Genomic DNA, 14,514 nt, shown 5'->3' with positions numbered 1-14,514 from the left:
TGGAAAAATTACAAAAAGCTGACCAAAAAAATGACAATATTTACAGAAAAATGACAAAAGTGGACAGAAAGTGACAGAAATTGACCAAAAAATGGACCAAAAAAGGATAAAATTTATAGAAAAAAATGACAAAAAATGGACCAAAAGTGACAGAAATGGTCCAAAAATGGACCAAAAAAAGGACAAAAACATTATGGAAAAATGACAAAAAATTGACCAAAAAAGGATAAAATTTACAGAAAAATAACAAAAAATGGTAGAAAAGTGACAGAAATGGTCAAAAAAGGACCCAAAAATGGACAAAAACATTATGGAAAAATGATAAAAAATTGACCAAAAAATGATAAAATTTACAGAAAAAAGAGAAAAAATGGACAAAAAGTGACAGAAATGGTCAAAAAATGGACTCAAAAATGGACAAAAAAGGACAAAAAAAAAAGGAAAAATTACAAAAAATGGACCAAAAAAGGATAAAATTTAGAGAAAAATGACAAAAAATGGACAGAAAGTAACAGAAATGGTCCAAAAAATGGAACCAAAAATGGACCCAAAAATGAACCCCAAAATGGACCAAAGAAATGGACCAAAACTTTACGGAAAAATGACAAAAAATTGACCAAAAAATGACCAAAAGAAGGACAAGGAAATTATAGAGAAATGACAAAAAAATTGAGAAAAAATGGACAAAAAAGGGCAAAAAATTACAAAATAAAGGACCAAGAAATGGACAAAAATTATAGAAAAATTACAAAAAATAATTACAATAAAAATGGACAAAAAAAGACCAAAAAAGTGCCAAAAATGGACAAAAATGTTAAAATAAAGACAATAAATGGATAAAAAATGGACAAAAAAATTACCAAAAAAGGACCAAAATGGACAAAACATTACAAAAAGAAGGCCAAAAATGAAATTAATTAAATTAATAAATTAAATTAATTTGCAAGTATATTTTTTTTTCTTCTCACTATCGCCCCCTCCTGGCCAGGGTTGGCAAATGCCTCTCCCCAAATGAACCGTCAATATTTAACCGCTAATAATTAATCATTAACAATTAATTATTAATAATTAACCATGAATAAGTAAACTTTTCCATTAACAATGAAAATTAACCATCCTTTAATAATTTAAGATTGTTATTAAATAAGAAATTTGTTTTGAGTAATATTTATTATTAATCCTATCAAAATAGTATTAAATATTAATTTTTATTTTAATTTTAACACTAATAATATTAATATTTTTTAAATTTAGAATTAATTAATAAATTAATTAATTAATTAGGGGACTGAGGGAACTCACGGTGTGGAAGTCGAACCAGCGAGCGTCGGGCAGGTACGCGCGCACCTCGCTCACGCCCTGCGAGGGAACATTTGGGGTTTTTCACCCCAAAATCCCAAATTTGGGGGTTTTGGGGTTTCCCCCATTTTTGGGGAGATTTTCTTCATTTCCTGGATTTCCCTCATCTCCACCATTGTTTTTTTTTGGGATTTCCCCCATTTCCCCCATTGTGTTTTTTGGGATTTCATCCATTGTATTTTTTTGGGATTTTCCCCATTTCCCACGTGGGTTTTTTGGGATTTCCCCCATTTCCCCTATTGTGTTTTTTGGGATTTCATCCATTGTGTTTTTTGGGATTTCCCCCATTTCCCCCACTGGGTTTTTTGGGATTTCCCCCATTTCCCCTATTGTGTTTTTTGGGATTTCATCCATTGTATTTTTTTGGGATTTCCCCCATTGGTTTTTTTGGGATTTCCCCCATTTCCCCCATTGTGTTTTTTGGGATTTCCCCCATTGGGTTTTTTGGGATTTCCCCCATTTCTCCCACTGGGTTTTTTGGGATTTTCCCCCATTTCCCCCACTGTATTTTTGGGATTTCCCTCATTTCCCCCATCGGGTTTTTTGGGATTTCCCCCATTTCCCCCATTGGTTTTTTCGGGATTTCCCCCATTTCCCCTATTGTGATTTTTGGGATTTCCCCCATTGATTTTTGTGCGATTTTCCCCATTTCCCACATGGGTTTTTTGGGATTTTACCCTATTTCCCCCACTGTATTTTTTGGGATTTCCCCCATTTCCCCCATTGTTTTTTTCGGGATTTCCCCCATTTCCCCTATTGTGTTTTTTGGGATTTCCCCCATTGATTTTTGTGGGATTTTCCCCATTTCCCACATGGGTTTTTTGGGATTTCCCCCATTGGGTTTTTTGGGATTTTCCCCCATTTCCCCCACTGTATTTTTGGGATTTCCCTCATTTCCCCCATTGGGTTTTTTGGGATTTCCCTCATTTCCCCCATCGGGTTTTTTGGGATTTCCCCCATTTCCCCCATTGGTTTTTTCGGGATTTCCCCTATTGTGATTTTTGGGATTTCCCCCACTGATTTTTGTGGGATTTTCCCCATTTCCCACATGGGTTTTTTGGGATTTTACCCTATTTCCCCCACTGTATTTTTTGGGATTTCCCCCATTTCCCCCATTGTTTTTTTCGGGATTTCCCCCATTTCCCCTATTGTGTTTTTTGGGATTTCCCCCATTGATTTTTGTGGGATTTTCCCCATTTCCCACATGGGTTTTTTGGGATTTCCCCCATTGGGTTTTTTGGGATTTTCCCCCATTTCCCCCACTGTATTTTTGGGATTTCCCTCATTTCCCCCATTGGGTTTTTTGGGATTTCCCTCATTTCCCCCATCGGGTTTTTTGGGATTTCCCCCATTTCCCCCATTGGTTTTTTCGGGATTTCCCCTATTGTGATTTTTGGGATTTCCCCCACTGATTTTTGTGGGATTTTCCCCATTTCCCACATGGGTTTTTTGGGATTTTCCCCCATTTCCCCCACTGTATTTTTGGGATTTCCCTCATTTCCCCCATCGGGTTTTTTGGGATTTCCCCCACTTCCCCCATTGGGTTTTTGGGATTTCCCCCATTTCCCCCATTGGTTTTTTGGGATTTCCCCAGATTTCCACCATTGTGTTTTTTGGGATTTCCCCCATTTCCCCCATTGGTTTTTTCGGGATTTCCCCTATTGTGATTTTTGGGATTTCCCCCACTGATTTTTGTGGGATTTTCCCCATTTCCCACATGGGTTTTTTGGGATTTCCCCCATTTCCCCCACTGTATTTTTGGGATTTCCCCCATTTCTCCCATTGGGTTTTTTGGGATTTCCCCCATTTCCCCCCATTGTGTTTTTTGGGATTTCCCCCATTTCCCACATTGTGTTTTTTGGGATTTCCCCCATTTCCCCCACTGGGTTTTTTGGGATTTCCCCCATTTCCCCCACTGTGTTTTTTGGGATTTCATCCATTGTATTTTTTGGGATTTCCCCCATTTCCCCCATTGTGTTTTTTGGGATTTCCCCCATTTCCCCCATTGTGTTTTTTGGGATTTCATCCATTGTATTTTTTTGGGATTTTCCCCATTTCCCACATAGGTTTTTTGGGATTTTACCCCATTTCCCCCACTGTATTTTTGGGATTTCCCCCATTTCTCCCATTGTGTTTTTGGGATTTCCCCCATTTCCCCCACTGTTTTCTTTTGGGATTTCCCTCATTTACCCCATCGTTTTTTTTGGGATTTCCCCCATTTCCCCCCATTGGGTTTTTGGGGATTTCCCCCCTTTCTTTATGGGATTTTCCCAATTTCCCCCATTGGGTTTTTTTTGGGATTTCCCTCATTTCACCCATTAGGTTTTTCGGGATTTCCCCCCCTTTCTTTTTTTGCATTTCCCCCATTTGCCCCCATTGTTTTTTGGGGTTTCCCCGATTTTTTGGGATTTTCCCAATTCCCCCCATTCTTTTTTGTGATTTTAGGGTTTTTTTTTGGGATTTCCCCAATTTCCCCCCACTCTTTCTTGAAATTTCCATTTTTTCCCCATTTCCCCCCATTATTTTTGGGGATTTTCCTTTTTTTTTTTGGATTTCCCCAATTTCCCCCATTGGTGATTTGGGATTTCCCCCCTTTTTTTGGGATTTCCCCCTTTCCCCTCATTCTTTTTTGGGGATTTTCCCAATTCCCCCCACTCTTTTTTGGGATTTCCCTTTTTTGGGGATTTTCCCAATTTGCCCCCATCATATTTTGGGTTTTTTTTGGGGGGGCTTTCCCAATTCCCCCCATTATTTTTTGGGATTTCCCATTTTTTTGTGATTTCCCTCATTTCCCCCCAATCTTTTTTGGGATTTCCTTTTTTTGGGGGGGGATTTTCCCAATTCCCCCCATCATTTTTGGGGATTTTCCTTTTTTTCAGGATTTTCCCAATTTCTCCCCGCTCTCTTTTGGGATTTCCCTTTTTTGGGGGGCATTTTCCCATTTCCCCCCATCATTTTTTGGGATTTTTCTTTTTTTGGGGATTTTCCCATTTTTCCCCCACTCTTTTTTGGGATTTTGCTTTTTTTTGGGATTTCCCCCCCATTATTTTTGGGGTTTCCCCGATTTTTGGGATTTCCCCCATTTCCCCCACTCCTTTTTAGGATTTTGCTTTTTTTTGGGATTTCCCCATTTCCCCCCCCATTATTTTTGGGGTTCCCCCAATTTTTAGGGATTTCCCCGATTCCCCCCGCTCATTTTTTGGGGTTTCCCCGATTTTGGGGATTTTTGGGATTTCCCCGATTGCCCCCCATCATTTTTGGGATTTCCCTTTTTTGGGGGATTTTCCCAATTCCTCCCATTCTTTTTTGGGATTTCCCTTTTTTTTGGGATGTCCCCCTTTTCCTTCATTCTCTTTTGGGATTTTCCCAATTCCCCCCATCATTTTTTGGGATTTCCCTGGTTTTTTTTAGATTTTCCCAATTCCCGACGCTCTTTTTTGGGGTATCCCCGATTTTTTGGGATTTCCCCCATTCCCCCCCCATCATTTTTGGGGTTTTGCTTTTTTTTGGGATTTCCCCATTTCCCCACCATCATTTTTTGGGATTTCCCATTTTTTTGGGGGATTTCCCCCATTTCCCCCCATTAATTTTTGGGATTTCCCTTTTTGGGGGGATTTTCCCAATTTCCCCCCATCTTTTTTGGGGTTTCCCCGATTTTTGGGATTTCCCCCATTTCCCCCACTCCTTTTTAGGATTTTGCTTTTTTTGGGATTTCCCCATTTCCCCCCCATTATTTTTGGGGTTCCCCCGATTTTTAGGGATTTCCCCGATTCCGATTCCCCCCGCTCATTTTTTGGGGTTTCCCCGATTTTGGGGATTTTTGGGATTTCCCCGATTGCCCCCCATCATTTTTGGGATTTCCCTTTTTTGGGGGCTTTTCCCAATTCCCCCCATTCTTTTTTGGGATTTCCCTTTTTTTTGGGATTTCCCCCTTTTCCCTCATTCTCTTTTGGGATTTTCTGAATTCCCCCCATCATTTTTTGGGATTTCCCTTTTGTTTTGGGATTTCCCCCACTATTTTTGGCCTTTTGCTTTTTTTTGGGATTTTCCCTATTCTCCCCGCTCATTTTTTGGGGTTTCCCCGATTTTGGGATTTTTGGGATTTTCCCATTCCCCCCCCCATCATTTTTGGGGTTTCCCCGATTTTTTGGGATTTCCCCCATTCCCCCCCCATCTTTTTTGGGATTTTGCTTTTTTTTGGGATTTTCCAAATTTCCACCCATAATCTTTGGGGATTTCCATTTTTTTCCCCATTTCCCCCATTGGATTTTTTGGGATTTCTCTCCCTTTCTTTTTGTGATTTTCCCCTTTTCCCCCCATTCCTTTTTGGGATTTCCTTTTTTTTTTTTTAGGATATTCTCTATTTGCCCCATTCCTTTTTGGGATTTCCCCATTTTTTGGGGTTTTCCCAATTCCCCCCTCATTTTTTGGGGATTTTCCCTATTCCCGCCACTCTTTTTTAGGGTTTCCCCGATTTTTGGGATTTCCCCCATTCCCCCCCCCATCATTTTTGGGGTTTCCCCGATTTGGGGGATTTTTGGGGATTTTTGGGATTTCCCCGATTTGGGGATTGTTGGGATTTCCCCGATTCTCCCCCCATCCTTTTTTGGGGTTTCCCCGATTTGGGGGATTTTTGGGGATTTTTGGGATTTCCCCGATTCCCCCCCCATCATTTTTGGGGTTTCCCCGATTTGGGGGATTTTTGGGGATTTTTGGGATTTCCCCGATTCCCCCCCCATCATTTTTGGGGTTTCCCCGATTTGGGGGATTTTTGGGGATTTTTGGGATTTCCCCGATTTGGGGATTTTTGAGATTTCCCCGATTCCCCCCCCATCATTTTTGGGGTTTCCCCGATTTTGGGGATTTTGAGGATTTTTGGGATTTCCCCGATTCCCCCCCCATCCTTTTTTGGGGTTTCCCCGATTTGGGGGATTTTGGGGATTTTTGGGATTTCCCCGATTGCCCCCCATCATTTTTGGGGTTTCCCCGATTTGGGGGATTTTGGGGATTTTTGGGATTTCCCCGATTCCCCCCCCCCATCCTTTTTTGGGGTTTCCCCGATTTTGGGGATTTTGAGGATTTTTGGGATTTCCCCGATTCCCCCCCCATCCTTTTTTGGGGTTTCCCCGATTTGGGGGATTTTGGGGATTTTTGGGATTTCCCCGATTGCCCCCCATCATTTTTGGGGTTTCCCCGATTTTGGGGATTTTGGGGATTTTTGGGATTTCCCCGATTCCCACCCCCATCCTTTTTTGGGGTTTCCCCGATTTGGGGGATTTTGGGGATTTTTGGGATTTCCCCGATTGCCCCCCATCCTTTTTTGGGGTTTCCCCGATTTGGGGGATTTTGGGGATTTTTGGGATTTCCCCGATTGCCCCCCATCCTTTTTTGGGGTTTCCCCGATTTGGGGGATTTTGGGGATTTTTGGGATTTCCCCGATTGCCCCCCATCCTTTTTTGGGGTTTCCCCGATTTGGGGGATTTTTGGGGATTTTTGGGATTCTCCCCCGCTCACGGGCTCCAGCACGGGGCTGACGAGCAGCCCCGCCCCCCACAGGAACTGCCGCTGCACGTCCCACGTGCTCCGGTCCTCCACAAACCTGCCCGGAAAAACCGCGATTTTGGGCAAAACCGACAATTAAAAACACCCACGATAATTAATAAAAATTAAAAATTAAAATTTTTAAAATAATTATTAAAATGAGTAATTTACTATTAATAATATGGAAATAATTATTAAAATTATATTATTTTATAGTAATAATATTATAATAATAAAATTATATTATTTTAATAAAATTATATTATTTATCTTAATAATATTAATATAATTACATAAAAATTAATTTTGAATACATTAATACCATTAAAAATATTTAATAATTAATAGAAAAAAGTTTCCTTTTAATATAAGCTAAAAGAATTAGTTGCTGTTTAATCATTTTAGTTAATTTTGAAAATAAAGTTTATTTTTAGGGGATTAAATTTTTTAAAAATTATGTTTATACTATTTATATTTATATTTATATTTATATTTATATTTATATTTATATTTATATTTATATTTATATTTATATTTATATTTATATTTATATTTATATTTATATTTATATTTTGAGGTGAAAAAGGGTGATTTTTGGTGCCCAAAAAAGGCAATTTTGAGGTGGAAAATGGTGATTTTTGGGGCCCAAAAAAGGCAATTTTGGGGTGAAAAAGGGTGATTTTTGGTGCCCAAAAAAGGCAATTTTGGGGTGGAAAATGGTGATTTTTGGTGCCCAAAAAAGGCAATTTTGAGGTGAAAAAGGGTAATTTTGGGGTGAAGAGAGGGGATTTCAGATTGAAAAAGGGCAATTTTGGGCACAAAAATTGCAATTTTTGAGTGACAAAAGGCAATCTGGGGCCTGAAAAAGGGGATTTTGGGGTGACAAAAAGGGCGGTTTTGGGGCAAAAAAATAGCGATTTTTGGTGCCCAAAAAAAGGCAATTTTGGGGTGGAAAATGGTGATTTTTGGTGCCCAAAAAAGGCAATTTTGGGGCGAAAAGTGGCGATTTTGAGGTGACAAAAAAGGTGATTTGGTGCCCAAAAAAGACGATTTTGGCGTGAAAGAAGGGGATTTTGGGGTGAGAAAAGGACAATTTTGGGAGAGAAAAGGACGATTTTGGGATGAAAAAAGGCAAAGCTGTGACCAAAAAAGGCAATTTTGGGGTGACAAAAGGCAATTTGGGCCCAAAACCGGTGATTTTGGGGTGACAAAAAAAGGCGATTTTGGGCTGAGAAAAGGTGATTTTGGGCAGACAAAAAAGAGCAATTTGGGCCCAAAAAAGGCAATTTTGGGGTGAAAACCCACGATTTTGGTGTGACAAAAGGTGATTTGGGGTGAAAACAGGCGATTTTGGGGTGAGAAAAGGTGATTTTGGGGTGGAAGAGATGATCTTGGGGCGGGAAAAGGGAATTTTGGGGTGAGAAAAGGGGATTTTGGGGTGAAAAAGGGCAATTTGGTGCCCAAAAAAGGCAATTTTGAGGTGGAAAATGGCGATTTGGTGCCCAAAAAAGCGGATTTTGGAGTGACAAAAAAAGGTGATTTTGAGGCGAAAAGGGGTGATTTTGGGGTGAAGAGAGGGGATTTCAGAGTGAAAAAGGGCAATTTTGGGCACGAAAAAGGGGATTTTGGGGTGACAAAGGGGGATTTTGGGGTGAAAAGGGGAGATTTTGGGGTGAAAGGGACTAATTTGGGATGATAAAGAGGGATTTTGGGGTGAAAAGAGGGAATTTTGTGATGAGAGAGACAAATTTGGGGTGAAAAGAGGGGGATTTTGGGGTGAAAAGGGGGGTTTTGGGGTGAAAGAGACGATTTTGGGTGAAAATAGGGGATTTTGGGGTGAAAAGGGGGATTTTTGGGTGAAAAGGGGGATTTTGGGGTGAAAAGGGGGATTTTTGGGGGGAAAGAGAAGAATTTTGGGTGAAAAGGGAGGATTTGGGGTGAAAGAGACGAATTTGGGGGGACAAAGATAATTTTGAATGAAAAGGGAGATTTTGGGGGGACAAAGACAATTTTGGGCTGAAAAAGGGAGATTTTAGGGTGAAAGAGATGAATTTGAGGTGAAAGAGACGAATTTGGGGTGAAGGAGACTATTTTGGGGTGAAAAGAGGGGATTTTGGGGTGAAAGAAACGAATTTGGGGTGAAAGGAGGGGATTTTTGGGATGAAAGAGATGTTTTTGCAGTGAAAAGAGGGGATTTTGGGCTGAAAGGGGGGATTTTGAGGTGAAAAAAGGAGATTTTGTGGTGAAAAAGGGGGGATTTTGGGGTGAAAAAGGGAGATTTGAGGGTGACAAAAGACAATTTTGGGCTGAAAAGAGGGGACTTTGGATGAAAGAGAAAAATTTGGGGTGAAAAAGGGGACTTGGGGTGAAAAGATGGGATTTTGGGGTGAAAAGGGGAGATTTTGGGGTGAAAAGATGGATTTGGGGTGAATGCGACAAATTTGGGGTGAAAGAGATGGTTTTGGGATGAAAAAGGGAGATTTTTGGGGTGAAAAGAGGGGATTTGGGGGTGAAAGAGATTATTTTGGCTGAAAAGGGGAGATTTTGGGGTTAAAAGAGGGGATTTTTGGGGTGAAAAAAGGGATTTTGGGGTTGAAAAAGGGAGATTTTGGAGTGAAAGAGATGAATTTGGGGTGAAAAAGGGAGATTTTGGGGTGAAAAAGGGAGATTTTGGGGTGAAAAGAGGGGATTTTGGGATGAAAAAGAGATTTTGGGCTGAAAAGGGAGATTTTGGGCAGAAAAAGCGGGGATTTTGGGGTGAAAGAGATGAATTTGGGATGATAAAGAGGGATTTTGGGCTGAAAATGGGGGATTTTTTGGTGAGAAAGAAGCCAAATTTGGGGTGACAAAGACAATTTTGGGCTGAAAAAGGGAGATTTTGCGGGGAAAAGATGGGATTTGGGGGTGAAAGCAACGATTTTGGGGTGAAAAGAGGAATTTTGAGATGAAAAAGGGGGATTTGGGGGTGAAAATATGGATTTGGGGGTGAAAGAGACAAATTTGGGGTGATGAAGGGAGATTTTGGGGTGAAAAGCGGGATTTTTGGGGTGAAAAGGGGAGATTTTGGGGTGCAAAGGGGGGTTTTGGGGTGCAAGAGGGGATTTTGGTGTGAAAAGGGAGATTTTGGGGTGGAAAGGGGAATTTTGGGGTGACAAAAGACAATTTTGGGCTGAAAAACGGAGATTTTGGGGTCAAAAGATGGGATTTTGGGGGTGAAAGTGACGATTATGGGGTAAAAAGGGGGGTTTGGGGATGAAAAAGGGGGATTTTGGGGTGACAAAAGACAATTTTGGGCTGAAAAAGGGAGATTTTGGGGTGAAAGAGGGGCATTTTGGGGTGAAAAGGGGGATTTTGAGGTGAAATGGGGAATTTTGGGGTGAAAAGGGGGAGATTTTGGGGTGACGAAATACAATTTTGGGGCTGGAAAGAGGGGATTTTGTGTTGAAAAGGGAGATTTTGGGATGACAAAGGGAGATTTTGGGGTGAAAAGGGGAGATTTTGGGGGTGAAAGGGACGAATTTGGGGATGATAAAGAGGATTTTGGGGTGAAAATGGGGGATTTTGGGGTGAAAAGGTGGATTTTGGAGTGAAAAGATGGGATTTTGGGGTGAAAAGGGGAGATTTTCTGGTGAAAAGTGGGATTTTGGGATGAAAAAGGGAGATTTTGGAGTGAAAGTAATGAATTTGGGGTGAAAAGGGAGATTTTGGTGTGTAAAAGGGGGGTTTGGGGTGAAAAAGAGTGATTTCGGGGTGGAAAAGGGGAGATTTTGGGGTGCAAAGGGGTGATTTTGGGGTGACAAAACACAATTTTGGGCTGAAAAAGGGAGATTTTGGGGTGAAAGATGGGATTTGGGGGTGAAAATGGAAATGTTGGGGTGAAAAAGGGGAATTTTGGGGTGAAAAGATGGGATTTTGGGGTGAAAAAGGGAGATTTTGGGGTGAAAGAGACGAATTTAGGGTGAAAAGTGGGACTTTGGGGTGAAAAAGGGAGATTTTGGGGTGAAAAAGGGAGATTTTGGGGTGCAAAGGGGTGATTTTGGGGTGACAAAAGACAATTTTAGGCTGAAAAACGGAGATTTTGGGGTGAAAAGGGGGGATTTTGTGGTGAAGGAGACAAATTTGGGGTGAAAGAGGGGGATTTTGGGGTGAAAGAGACAAATTTGGTGCGACAAAGGAAGATTTTTGGGGTGAAAAGGGGGATTTTCGGGTGACAAAAGACAATTTTGGGCTGGAAAGAGGGGATTTTGGGGTGAAAAGATGGGATTTTGGGGTGAAAGTGACAATTATGGGGTAAAAAGGGGGGTTTGGGGATGAAAAAGAGGGATTTTGGGGTGACAAAAGACAATTTTGGGCTGAAAAAGGAAGATTTTGGGGTGAAAGAGGGGCATTTTGGGGTGAAAACGGAAATTTTGGGGTGAAAAAGGGGGATTTTGGTGTGAAGAGGGGGATTTTGGGGTGAATAAGGGAGATTTTGGGGTGAAAGAGACGAATTTAGGGTGAAAAGCGCGACTTTGGGGTGAAAAGGGGAGATTTTGGGGTGAAAAGGGGAGATTTTGGGGTGAAAAGGGGGATTTTGGGGTGAAAGAGACGAATTTGGGATGACAACGAAGGATTTTGGTGTGAAAAAAGGAGACTTTGGGCTGAAAAGAGGGGATTTTGTGGTGAGAGAGACAAATGTGGGGTGAAAGAGGGGGATTTTGGGTTGAAAAGGGTGGTTTTGGGGTGCCAAGGGGGTTTGTGCGCTCACTCGTGCAGCAGCGGCCGCACCACGGTGTCGCCGCGGGCGCGGGCGCGCTGCAGCAGCGAGTAGAGGTGCGGCAGCAGGCGGTAGCGCAGCCGCAGCACGCGGCGCGACAGGGCTGCGAAGGTCGAGTTCCAGGCCACCGGGTCCTGCCGCTGGAACGGGGAGAAAAACCGGGATTTTGGGTCATTGGGGTGGAAATGGCAATTTTTGGTTTTGGGGGGAAAAATGGGGATTTTGGGTCATTGGGGTAGAAAATTGACTTTTGAGTAATTGGGTGAAAAGTGGCGATTTTGGGTTATTAGGTGAAAAACTGCAATTTTGGGTCATTGGATGAAAAATGGTCATTTGGGATTTTGGGGTGAAAAATGGCAATTTTGGGTCATTAGGTGAAAAATGGTGATTTGGGATTTTGGGGAGGAAAAATGGGGATGTTGGGTCATTGGGTGAAAAATGGCAAATTTGGGTCACTGGGTGAAAAACAGCAATTTTGAGTAATTGGGCGAAAAATGGCAATTTTTTGGTTTTGGGAAGAAAAATGGCGATTTTGGGTAATTGGATGGAAAATGGAGATTTTGGGTCATTGGGGTGGAAAATTGACTTTTGGGTAATTGGGTGAAAAATGGCAATTTTGCGTTGTTGGGAGGAAAATGGCGATTTTTGGGTTTGGGGGGAAAAATGGCAATTTTTGGTTTTGGGTGGGAAAATGGTGATTTTGGATAATTGGGTGAAAAATGGAGGGTTTGGGTTTTGGGGTGGAAAATGGCAATTTTGGATCGTGGGGTCATTGGTTCATTGGGTAATTACTTGGGTAATTAATTGGGTCATTAATTGGGCCATTAACTGGGTCATTAATTGGGTCATTAGTTGGGTCATTAATTGGGTAATTAATTGGGCCATGGGGCAATCTGGCGGCGCGACAGAGCCGCGAAGGTCGAGTTCCAGGACACCGGGTCCTGCCGCTGGAACGGGGAGAAAAACCGGGATTTTGGGTCATTGGGTGAAAATTGAATTTTGACTAATTGGGTGAAAAATTGAGATTTGAGTAATTGGGTGAAAAATGGCGATTTTGGGTTGTTAGGTGAAAAACAGGAATTTTTGGTAATTGGGGGAAAAATGGCAATTTTTGGTTTTGGGAGGAAAAATGGTGACTTTGGGTTATTGGGTGAAAAATGGCAATTTTGGGTCATTGGGTGAAAAATCGCAATTTTGGGGTTTTGGGGCAAAAAAATGGGGATTTGGAGTCATTAAGAGAAAAACAGGGATTTTAGGTAATTGGGTGAAAAACGGAGATTTTGGGTCATTGGGTGAAAAATGGCAATTTTTGGTTTTGGGAGGAAAAATGGGGATTTTGGGTAATTGGGTGAAAAATGGCAATTTTGGGTAATTGGGTGAAAACCAGCAATTTTGAGTCACTGGGTGAAAAATTGAGGGTTGGGATTTTGGGGTGAAAAAGGGCAATTTTGGGTTGTTGGGAGGAAAATGGTGATTTTTGGTTTTGGGAGGAAAAATGGTGATTTTGGGACATTGGAGGAAAATCAATGATTTTGGGTAATTGGGTGAGAAATGGTGATTTTGGGACATTGGGTGAAAAACTGCAATTTTGGGTCATTGGGTGAAAAATGGGGATTTGGGATTTTGGGGTGAAAAATAGCAATTTTGGGTCATTAGGTGAAAAATGGTGATTTGGGATTTTGGGGGGGAAAATGGGGATTTTGGGTCATTGGGTGAAAAATGGTGATTTGGGATTTTGGGGGGGAAAATGGGGATGTTGGGTCATTGGGTGAAAATGGCAAATTTGGGTTTTGGGGAGGAAAAATGGTGATTTTGGGTCATTGGGGGGAAAACGGCAATTTTGGGTCACGGGGTGAAAAATTGTGGTTTTGGGTCATTGGGTGAAAAATGGAGCGTTTGGGTTTTGGGGGGAAAAATGGCGATTTTGGGTCATTGGGGGAAAAATGGCAATTTTTGGGTTTTGGAGGAAAAATGGGGATTTTGGGGTCATTGGGGGAAAAATGGCAATTTTGGGTCACGGGGTGAGAGGGAAATTATGGGGGAAATATGGAAAATTTGGGGCATTTTTGGAAATTTTGGGGAATTTGGGAAACGTGGGAAATTATGGGAGAAATAAGGGAAAAAGTGGGGAAATAAAGGGAAAACATGGAAAAATGTTGGGAAATTATGGGGGAATATGAAAATAATGGGTGAAACATGGGAAATAAAGGGAAATATTGGGGGAAATGGGGAAATAAAGGGAAAAATGGGAAAATATTAGGGAAATAAAGGGAAAATTGGGAAAAAATTATGGGAAAATGTGGTGGAAATATGGGAAATAAAGGGGAAGTACTAGGAAAAAATTGGGAATATTTGGGAAAATATGGGAAATAATGGGGGAAAGATGGTGGAAATGTGAAAAATAAAGGGGAAATATTGGGAAATATTGGGGAAAATATTGGAAATAATGGGGGGAAATATGGGAAATAAACGGAAAATATTTGGGAAATGGAGGGAAAATAATGGGAAAATAATCAGAAATTGTGAGAAAAATGATGGGGAAATATGGGAAATAAGGGGAAATATTAGGAAAATAAAGGGGAAATATTGGGGAAATATTGGAAATATTGGAAAATATTGGGAATATTGGGGAAATATGGGAAATAATGGGGGAAATATGGGAAATAAAGTGAAATTATTTGGGAAATGGAGGGAAAATAATGGGAAAATAATGGGAAATGATGAGAAATTTATGGGGAAATACGGGAAATAAAGGGGAAAATAGGAAAAAATGGTGGGAAATTTGGGGGAAACACGGGAAATTATGGGAAAATATTGGGGGAAATAATGGAAAATATTGGGGGAATAAAGGGAAAAAT

The 14,514-nt window shown here is 41.2% G+C and overlaps 1 protein-coding gene across 1 annotated transcript in view; it reads right to left on the bottom strand.

Moving 5' to 3' along the window:
• Nucleotides 1-14,514, bottom strand: part of LOC135287320 (maltase-glucoamylase-like) — a 102,286-nt gene that overhangs the window by 13,644 nt on the left and 74,128 nt on the right. The window contains 3 exon segments of the mRNA XM_064400662.1: nucleotides 1,303-1,359; nucleotides 6,874-6,958; nucleotides 11,648-11,796. Of these exon segments, the coding sequence (XP_064256732.1) occupies nucleotides 1,303-1,359; nucleotides 6,874-6,958; nucleotides 11,648-11,796 (291 nt within the window).

Source organism: Passer domesticus, chromosome 29 (genome assembly GCF_036417665.1).
Source record: "Passer domesticus isolate bPasDom1 chromosome 29, bPasDom1.hap1, whole genome shotgun sequence".
NCBI lineage: Eukaryota > Metazoa > Chordata > Aves > Passeriformes > Passeridae > Passer > Passer domesticus.
The sequence above is the reverse complement of the archived record's forward strand: the minus strand, read 5'-3'. Positions and strand labels throughout refer to the sequence as shown.